General features: G+C 51.6%; 1 protein-coding gene across 1 annotated transcript in view; it reads left to right on the forward strand.

The window, feature by feature from the left end:
* Nucleotides 1-7,543, forward strand: part of LOC104385856 (chromosome unknown open reading frame, human C9orf91) — a 9,433-nt gene extending 1,890 nt beyond the window's left edge. The window contains exons 2-8 of the mRNA XM_009994355.1: nucleotides 239-348; nucleotides 1,294-1,401; nucleotides 2,536-2,685; nucleotides 4,008-4,118; nucleotides 5,349-5,429; nucleotides 6,350-6,562; nucleotides 7,364-7,543. Of these exons, the coding sequence (XP_009992657.1) occupies nucleotides 239-348; nucleotides 1,294-1,401; nucleotides 2,536-2,685; nucleotides 4,008-4,118; nucleotides 5,349-5,429; nucleotides 6,350-6,562; nucleotides 7,364-7,543 (953 nt within the window). The remainder of the gene's footprint in view (nucleotides 1-238; nucleotides 349-1,293; nucleotides 1,402-2,535; nucleotides 2,686-4,007; nucleotides 4,119-5,348; nucleotides 5,430-6,349; nucleotides 6,563-7,363) is intronic.
* The last annotated feature ends 1,888 nt before the right edge of the window (nucleotides 7,544-9,431 follow it).

Raw genomic sequence — 9,431 nt, forward strand, 5'->3', positions numbered from 1 at the left:
GCTGGAATGTGTTTGGGGTGTTCTCCTCCTTTGTGGGTTGTTTCCTTACAGGGGGCATCAGGCTGCTTCCTGAGCTCCTTGTGATGTTCTTAGAAGTGTCCAAGGGGTGACTGTGGATCCATTTAAAACACACCAGGGTTGTCTGTGTTCCTCAGCCACCCCTTTGTCATGTGCTCTGTAGGTACTGGAAGGAAACCCATGCCAGAGCTGTGCTCATGACTTCTTTGGGCTCTTGCAGACCCCCTCAATGGCCAGGTGCTCATGGTGCTCAGCATGGACAACAACTGTTCAGCCACTTCCTTTGACATGGAGTTTTGTGCAGAGAAACTGAAGTCCCTTGGGGTTCAGGTAAGCTCATCCTGTCTTATGTCCCCTGGAGAGCCTGCAGGATCAGTGCTGGCTGGATCAGCAGCCTTTGCACCCACATCACAGGCAGCTTTGCTTTTTCTGCTTTGAGAAGAACTTGTTTTAAGTTCGTCTTCAGTCTGTCCCCCATGGGCTGGAAGTCAACTGCACTGATCTTAAACCCCCACGAGGAAACCCATCAACAGAGGTTCAAGTGAATTGCTTGGAAGTCACTCTGTTGGGATGGAGCATCTCTGGGACAATCTGTTTTGTCTTGTCCTTTGTGATGTCTCTTGTGACTTTCCCTGCACTTTCCAGGGAGATCATAGAATCATAGAAATCATAGAATGGTTTGGGTTGGAAGGGACCCCAAAGATCATCCAGTCCCCTCCCCTGCATAGGCAGGGACACCTCCCACCAGCCCAGGCTGCTCCAAGCCCCATCCAACCTGCCCTTCAACACTGCCAGGGATGGGGCAGCCACAGCTTCCCTGGACAACCTGGGCCAGGCTCTCACCACTCTCACAGCCCAGAATTTCTAGATAACTACTGACAACCTGGTGCCTAGAATATTTAAAACATTTCTATCCAATAGAAACACATTGGATCAGTCTTTATCAAATATCTGGAGGGTAAACACATATTTTAAGCAATTAGCTTCTAATACCTTATTTTCTACAGTTACATGTAGGCAACAAAGTACCTCCTGAATTTCTGAGGCAGTTTCCAGTTAGCATTTGTATTCCCAGCACATCTTGAGATGTAACTCCAGATTTTGGACTGTGCTTGCTGCATGGGTGAGGCTGGAGCTGTGCTCTGCAGGAGGCTGCTCTGGGACACAGGCTGCAGTTCCAGCCTGGCCCCACCATGACTGTGCAGGGTAGTTCTGATGGGGCCAGGAGCCCAAAACTGGAGGGTGGCCTTCATTTGCTGTTTGCTCCCTGAGCAGGTGGCTCCAGATGAGTGGAGAAGGTTAATCCAGGATGCTGTGCTGAAGCCTGAAGTGAGACGGTACCTGTTCTACAACTCCAGGGCTTTCCAGATAGTCATTGCTGTGGTAAGGACAGGGGGGTCTTCTGCAGGGTTGCCATGGACATGCACTTGCTGAGATGCATCAAGACCTACTCCTGGGGTCTACATGGCCAGGGAGGGAGAGGGGTTTGAGTGGGGAGGAGATACTGGTTTTCACACATCCTACTGGGCTCCTTTGGAAACCTCAGTCCACAGAATTTCTGTAGATGGAAGGCAAGGAACTTTCTAGCTCTTGCTGGTGGTCTCACCAAAGTGGCTGTCCACATATGCTGGGGTTGTAGATTATATCTGTAGATATTCTGGTACTGATGCTAATTTAGACAACAGACCAGTCAACTCTGGCTGCTGAGGTAATTGTCTGATCTTGTTTTGTCTTATTCTGGTGAGAGAACTACCCCAACCATCAGCATCTACAGCAAGGCTGATATTTGAGCGTGCTGAGAGGGTGAGAAAATCTGACTCCGTCCTTTTAGTTCCACTCATTTTTTTGGATAGCCATGATCCATGTCTGCTCCTCCTTTCACTAACAGTGTAGGAGCTGGTGCTCAGTGCTTTGAGAGGTTTGGAGCTACATCATTGTGAGAAGATGCTGTGACACACTGCTCTGTACATGTCATATCTGCTACTCCTGCTCAAACTCCTGCTGTCTGAAGCAAAGGTCAAATGATTCCAGCTCTGCCTGGCTTTATGCAACGGCCAAGATTGCCAGTCCTTAGCACAGTCCTTGAGCCCAGTGTCAGTATTTGAGATTTATTGTAATTGAGTGGACTCTGCACCACTTGGAGGGCTTTGACATTGAGCTTTCTAAGTCAAGGGACTGGTAGAAATATTATCAACATGCCCCAGTGAGTGTGTTTCTTATCTAAATGGAATAACTCAGTTGAAATCCTTCCTGGATATGAATCATCATTAATAATTCCCTCTCTGTCTTTGATGACTGGTGATTTTTTATCATCCACTTGGGCTCACTCAGGCCTGCTAGTCCTTTCTTCCCTCTGCTTATTATTGGAAAGAATATCTGTCCTTTCTCACCCTCTGAAAATCTCGTGTGACTGAATTAATGGGAAGGTTTTACCCAGGGAGAAGGGATGGGAAGTTTTATTCTTCCCTTGACTTTTCTCACTTTCATAGTTACCATCACCTCCCTGGGTTTTTACAGGTTTTCTACGTGTCTCTCTGGACAAACATTTACTCCACAATCCAGCTGTGGTCCTTTGGAAGCTACTGGGAGGCCATCCTGCTGGTGACCCTGGCTGCAGCAGCTGTCACCACAGCTGTGCTACTGGTTATAGGGTGTCGCCAGAGGAAGGTAAGAGGAGGCTGGGTGTATGTGGGTGTGCAGGGAGCAGGGCTCCCTTCCACCAAGGTGCTGGGGTTTCTCTCCTAAATGCAGATGAGCAGAATTATCCAGGGAGGAAGGAAGGACGATGGGGTGATGGTGGGTGAGAAGCTTAACATGACACCGTGTGCTGGAGCCCAGAAACCAAGAGGACAAGGAGGGATGGGTTAAAACTGGATGAGGGGAAATTTAAGTGAGACATTAAGAAGAAATTCTGTAGTGTGAGGGTGGTGAGGCACTGGAAGAGGATGCCCAGGGAAGCTGCCCCATCCTTTGGAGTGTTGAAGGACAGGTTGGATGGGGTTTGGAGTAACCTGGATCTAGATGATCTTTAAGGTCCCTTCCAACCCAAACCATTCTATGATTTTTATGTCACTCAGAGATCAGGCTCAGGCAAGGGCTGTGACACAGCCAGGTTATGTGTTGTCATGCTGAAAAACATAGGTGCTGGAGCTTGGTGAGCTGGCTAAATTCACCTGCTGTCACTAGAGACAAAGCAGCCCTGGTGGAAGCCACAGGGCTCAGCAGCAGAGCTGGCTCCTGCCCAGCTTCTGGCAGTGGTCCTTTTGGTCTTGTCTGCCTGTTGCCATTAATAGCACCTTTTACTTGTGTCACTGCAAGGCTCTGGAGTCATGGTCCAGGCCCTACCACACCTGCCTCACAACAGGTACAGAAGAAAAAGGCAGCTCCTAACCCATGGAAGTTGCAATAAAGTTATAAAACTGGACTAGGGAACCAGGGAGATGATGGTGGCATGAGGAGCAACCAGCCTGCAGCCCCCACTGCTTGGCTGTTGTCAGCTTTTTTGTGTAGGAATCACACGAGTTACGAGGTTTCTAAGGAATGATCTGCAGAGTAACATTGGAAAAGCTCAGTTCAAAACCCAGAGGGGTCTTTGCACTGATCTGAATGGACTTTGGAGCAAACCTCTGGTGACAGCTGTGCAGTGATTCTTCCAAGGGGAAACCTGGCATGTGTGTGGGTGCACAGAGGTTCAGGAGGGGAGTCCCTCACTCAGGGGCTGCTGGGGGTTGGAAGAGAGAAGGTGATACTGGGTGTCAGTTCCACGCTGGGCATCTCATCTATAAGAGGAATAATCCTCAGTGTGATTTCTGTCTCCACAGACATCTGCTAGTGCTGGCTTGGCTGACCCTGGTGGCTGGTGACAGTCCTACCCTGACTGCAGGCTGCTCTTGTCACTCTTTTCCTTTCAGAAATGTGGCATTTGGGATTATCCAGCTGGCCCAACTTTTCCTGTCAAGCATGTTAATTTTTCTTGCCTTCTTTAACAGATAAACACGAATACTGACTTGAGGCTGGCAGCAGTCAATGAAATCTTCATCAAACACAGTTTAATCCTGGGGATTACTGATGTCTTGGATGGGCCACACAATGTCCTGCAAGTATCCTCCTGTAGGGAATCATTCCTGTCCTTCCTGGGTAGCTGATGATGTGGAGGCATTTATTAATCTTGTGCTCCATGAGGATTTCCAGAGGGTGGGAATCCCAGAATGTGTTTGTTCTCCTATTGGATGGCATGAGGGATTGGGTCATTTTTCCTTCTGGATCTGGGGAGTCAGATATGCCCAAAGGCAACTGGAAATAATGGCTCTAAAAGATAAAAGTGGGATTAGTCCTTTGGGCAGATAATTCTTCCTGGAAGTGTATTATACTTCAATGCCACTGATGATTCCTGTGATGAGCAGGGTGATGGGAATGTGCCTGTGGCAGGAAAACAAAATAAAGTAACATGGAGAAAATCAGAGTCCTCATCCCTGGGCTCTTTTGCTGCTTTTCAGAGATGCCTTTTCTGGACTGAAACAGGCTGGAAAAAGGGACAGGGAATGCTGCAGCAGGGCTGGTGGGGTAAAGTCATGCAGAGAGAGGAGGAAGAACCTGAATGGCATGTTTGTTCAGACCAACTTCACCTGCATGTCCCAGAGCTGCCAGAGAGCAGAAAATAACCCAAGGATTTATTCTTCCTCTGTCTGCTCCAGTGTCAGATCAGTTTTAACCCTCTATCTTCTAGGCTGCTCCTGAGTCCCCTTGATGGTGGCATCTTGAGTAGACACACAATGGCAGATCTTTGGCTGCTTTCTGGGGGGCTGCTGCTCCCAGGGCTGGCAGGACTGGTCCCCACCACCATGCTGTTGGTAGGCTCTTTGTGCCTCTGTCCCTCAGGCAAGCACCAGATCCAGCAGATTTTGTAAAGAACTGATGGATTGAATCCCTAAAAACAATGGAAGGAAAGCAGGAAGGGGTTTAGGGGAGCTAAGTCAGTCAATGTGACCCACCAGTTTATTTAGATGTAGGGCCACTGAGATGTGGGATGGCCCTGGGTTACCCTGGCTGGAGGAGGTGTGTGAGGAGGACTGGCTGCCCTCTAGGGCAATGTCCCCCTTCCCTGCCACCTCTCTTCTCTTTCCCATTAGCTTGAGATTTTATCTTTGCTCCTGTTGGCTTTAAACTAGCCCTGCAGTGTGTTACTTGGTTCCTGTCCGTCCCGAGCGCCCTGTGGGCACCAGCTGCTTCACTCTGCCTCCTGCCAGCACCAGGCCACGATCCACAGGGAAGGAGAGGGCTGTGGAGGGGGAAGCATGGGAAGAACCTTTCCTTAACCCTGCCCATCCCAGCTGTGGTTCGTGCACTTCAGCCCCGAGCGCTGCCTCCAGTCCCTGTCAGCCCACGTCACTGCCCTGCGGAGCACACAGGAGGTAAGGGACAGCAGCAGGGACAGGAGCAGGGACAGGAGCAGGGACAAGGGGTGGGGGGACAGCAGATGCAGCCCCAGCTCCCATGGTGGCATGTGCAGCTCCCCCCTTGCACCTGGCTTTGCTGGGATGGAGGTGGACAAAGGAGAACGGAGGGTTTGAGGTTCCTCCCAGGCATCCCCTGCTGAGAACTGGGAGCTGGACAGACTGGGAGGTGGGTAAATTGCAACTGTTGGTGCCCAGTCCAGAGGGAATTTGTTTAGGTCCTGTAGTACGTGCATGACTGGATGGTTAATTGTCCAGCTCTAATAAAGGGAGGTCACCAAAAATCAAGGGCAAATTTTGAAAGCACGTGTCACAACCTGAAATAACTGATACCTTGAGCTGTCCTCCTGGAATAAATGGGCCAGCCTGAGGAGTGAGCAAGCACTGTCCTGGGTTAGCAGTGTGCCAAGGTTGTCCTCTTGGCCTTCAGAAAATGTGTTCCTCTCTGGGGGTGTATAAATACACACACACCCTGCAAGGTCCTGCCCTGAGCTGCCCCTGCTGCCCGTGGGCCTGGGATGAGAGGTGAGGGGATGCAACCCCCCAACATCAGAAGGCTGCTCATCTCCCTGCATGAGCTGGCAGATGCAGATGAGGGGTGGGCAGTAACACACCAGCTCACACTGGTGGGTAGAACTCACCTAGTTTTGAAGGATAAGGTTCTCCATGCCAGGTGTGACATGGTGCTGGGAGCAGTGGCTGGCACCAGGCTGTGGGATGAAGACACTCAGCTCCCAGTGCTGGGCACAGCTCTTGGCCAGTGCTGGTTTGTCCCCTTGGGATGGTGACTCCCAGGAGTGAAAAAAACCACCGTGTAGGATGAACTCATGTCCTTTAAAGGCTGCCCTCAGGATCCCCAGAATCTCTTTCTCTTGCAGTTGGGTTTGAAGCACAGCCTGGGCCAGCTCTGTGTGGTTGTGGAGGTGGTGGTTCAGCCTGACCAGGGGCCAGAGACAGAGCAGAAGCAGGGGATGGAGGAGAACCAGGCTTCGTGTGAAGAGTCCCCTCTTCTGTCTGCTGCAGTGAAGCCAAAGAAAGAGCCTGTGACATGCAACGAGCTGCTCCACCTTGTTCCTGAGGGCCCACCAGAGGTAATGAGGAATAACCCTCCCTGAGGGACAGAGGTGCCAAATCACCTCCCCAGGCACCTTGACTCCAAAACTTGTCCCAGCATCCCCCAGCTGTCCGTGGGGACATCTTTTTCACTAGGATCACCTGGAAGCCTGGAGGTCCACGTAGCCCTTCTTCAGCCCTGACACTGCTGAGCAGTTAATGCTCACTGAGCAACTAGTGCTTAACCCTTGAGGAATTAGGCTCTTCCTTGCTGGTGGCCTCAGGTCCCTGGTTGGAATGTATCCTCTCCCAGGGCCCATGCAGGGACCCAGCATCTCTGTCCAGACATGGCCATGCCCAGCCTTTGTCTCCTCCATGGAGGATGCCTTCAAAGACTTGTGCCATGCTGAGCAACAAATGTGTCCTCATTCCTGCTCAGCAAGGAGCTTCAAAAGGGATGGTTTTGATTTATTTTCCAGTTTTCTGCTCGCTGTTACCAAGCAAATTCAATGCAGGTGACATCCCTGCACAGATTGAAGGTCTCTGGCTGTCTACAGGCAAAAACAAGCACCAGGAGGAGGTGACAGAGCAGACAGGTCCTCAAGCATCCTGGCTCACCCACCACTCAGTGGTCATTTCATGTCACTCCCCTTTGGGGACCGTGTGCCAGCACTGCTGACCAGAAGGGGATCTGGGACAGTTATATATGCCATTGGCTCCTGTCCTGCTTCTTTCAGACAAGGACAGTCCTTGAACGAGGGAGCAAATGGTCTTTCATGCATCATCCACCCTTCCTGCAGGTAGATGTCCTGTTCTGACACCTCTTGTGCTCATTCCAGGTGATGGCCCAGCAGCTCCTGGTGATCTTCAGCGGATGCTACGTCCGGCTGCTGGTGACGGGCCAGCTGCCCCGGGCAGTGGCAGGGGGACACCTGGAGCACACCAGTGTCCCCTGTCTCTGCCAGTTCATCAAGACCACCATGCTCAACATGCACCAGAGCTGTTTCATGGGCAGGTGACCAAAGGGGGCTGGAAAACACTGAAGTAAAAGCTCTCCAAAGACAGCGGTGTGAAGAAGCAGTGGGGCAGAAGGGAGAGCTGTAAGCATTCATCCTGGACTTACTGGGGTGAACAAGTGGAAATGGGACTAATAAAACATGCAAGACACTCACCAGGAGGGTGCTTGCCTTTGAGACCTGCCTCACAGCAGCTTGGTGTGGAGGAGCTGCTCTGGGGCTCAGCAACAGCCCAGGGGCAGCCTGGAACTCCCAGGAAAAATGTCCCACTTCTCTTACCTGCAGACCCCAGAGAGCTGTGGGCAATCCCTGCAGGTACCTGCCCCAGGCTTTCCAGGTGGAAGTTTTTTACTAGGAGGAAGTCTAGGAAATGGGAAGACCCCATTTCCAGATGAGTTTTTTTACTAGAAGGAACACAGAGAAAATCTGTGATAGCAGTGATGCAAACGGGATGTTTGCTCTGGGTTGTGTCTGTGTCATGTGTCTGTGTCATGTCCCTGGTGACAGGGACCTTTGTCCTGTGACAGACATGGGGAACAGCTCAGCTGGTGACTTGGCAAACTTCCCACTTTTAGGAACCAGCTCTGGATGGTGCTCAGTACCTTCTACTTCTGCTGCTTCCCCTGGGGGGATGGTGATGGGCATCTTGATGGGCCACAGGATTAAGCCTTAAAGAGGGCACTGGGCAGGGCATCCTGGAGCACAGCTCTTTTCAGACTCCACTTTTTGCTCCATTTTTGGAACCTCCTTTATTTTTCCTTTCCTCCTTTCCCCCCTCTGCATTTGCACAGAGTTTGTGAGAGGAGCCAGTGGTGAGTAGAAGACTTCAGCATTTTGCTTGGAGTCCATGAGGGAATGGGAGGTGCTGTGAGCCTATAAGAGGTTGTGTGCTCAGGTGGTGCCCATGACTGGTGATCTGCTGCATGGCCCAGGAACTGCTGGTGTCCTCCTCTGTCCCCAGAGCCAGGTGTCTGTCTGCATGAAGGTGACTGGATGCACCTGACCACACAGTTTGGTGGTGACAGCTGCCCTAGGAAGTGCCAGGACCCTGGAACAGGCTGCCCAGAGAGGTTGTGGAGTCCTTCACTGCAGATATTCAAACCCCCCTGGACACGTTCCTGTGTGATGTGCTCTGGGTGCCCCTGCTCTGGCAGGGGAGTTGGACTGGGGGATCTTTTGAGGTCCCTTCCAACCCCTGGGATTCTGTGATTCTGTGACAATGGTCAGAGTTGAAGGGTCCTAAGGTCGGTGGCTGAGTGTGCATGGGAGACTGGGGTCTGTTCTCTGCCTCCCAGCCCCCCTCTCCCCCAGGGCTTGTGTCTCTCCCACCTGAACAAAGGTGGGACAGGACAATCCTGCACAAAACCAGCACGTTTCAAAATGAAGGTCACTACTTTGTGCACATCTCTCAATGCTGTAGATCCCTTCCCACCACCGAGCACCCCCCCTCGTGCAATATTGCACCAGACAAGTTTGATATCAAAGGCCAAACCATTGCTCAAGGTGCAGCAAGAGGCTGAGGCCCAGAGCTGACATCCAGCTCTGCCAAGGGCTCTGTGATGTCTCTGCCCTCTCTCCTGTTGTTGGAATCATGGCATTGATGAGACAAGGTCCATCTCTTCCTCCCTGAGCAGCAAGGCAAACCTCAGGCCCAGTGCTGCCAATGCATGATCCAAAGTCTGTTCAAACAGTGGAACGACAGCAAACCCCTTCCAGAAGAAACACCACCAGGCTCCCAACCAGCCTCTTTTCATCCATTTTTATTTCTGGTTCAGCTTGGGCTGTCACAGGAAGGGGTCAGGCAGGTTCCTCCCCATGCATGTGGGGTTTGTGACTCTGCTGTCATTGCTCTGTGACACTGGGGGCTTTGCTGGGGGGGGGGGGGGGGGGG

This window comes from Chaetura pelagica, unplaced genomic scaffold (genome assembly GCF_000747805.2).
Source record: "Chaetura pelagica isolate M959 unplaced genomic scaffold, ChaPel_1.0 scaffold132, whole genome shotgun sequence".
Classification (NCBI taxonomy): domain Eukaryota; kingdom Metazoa; phylum Chordata; class Aves; order Apodiformes; family Apodidae; genus Chaetura; species Chaetura pelagica.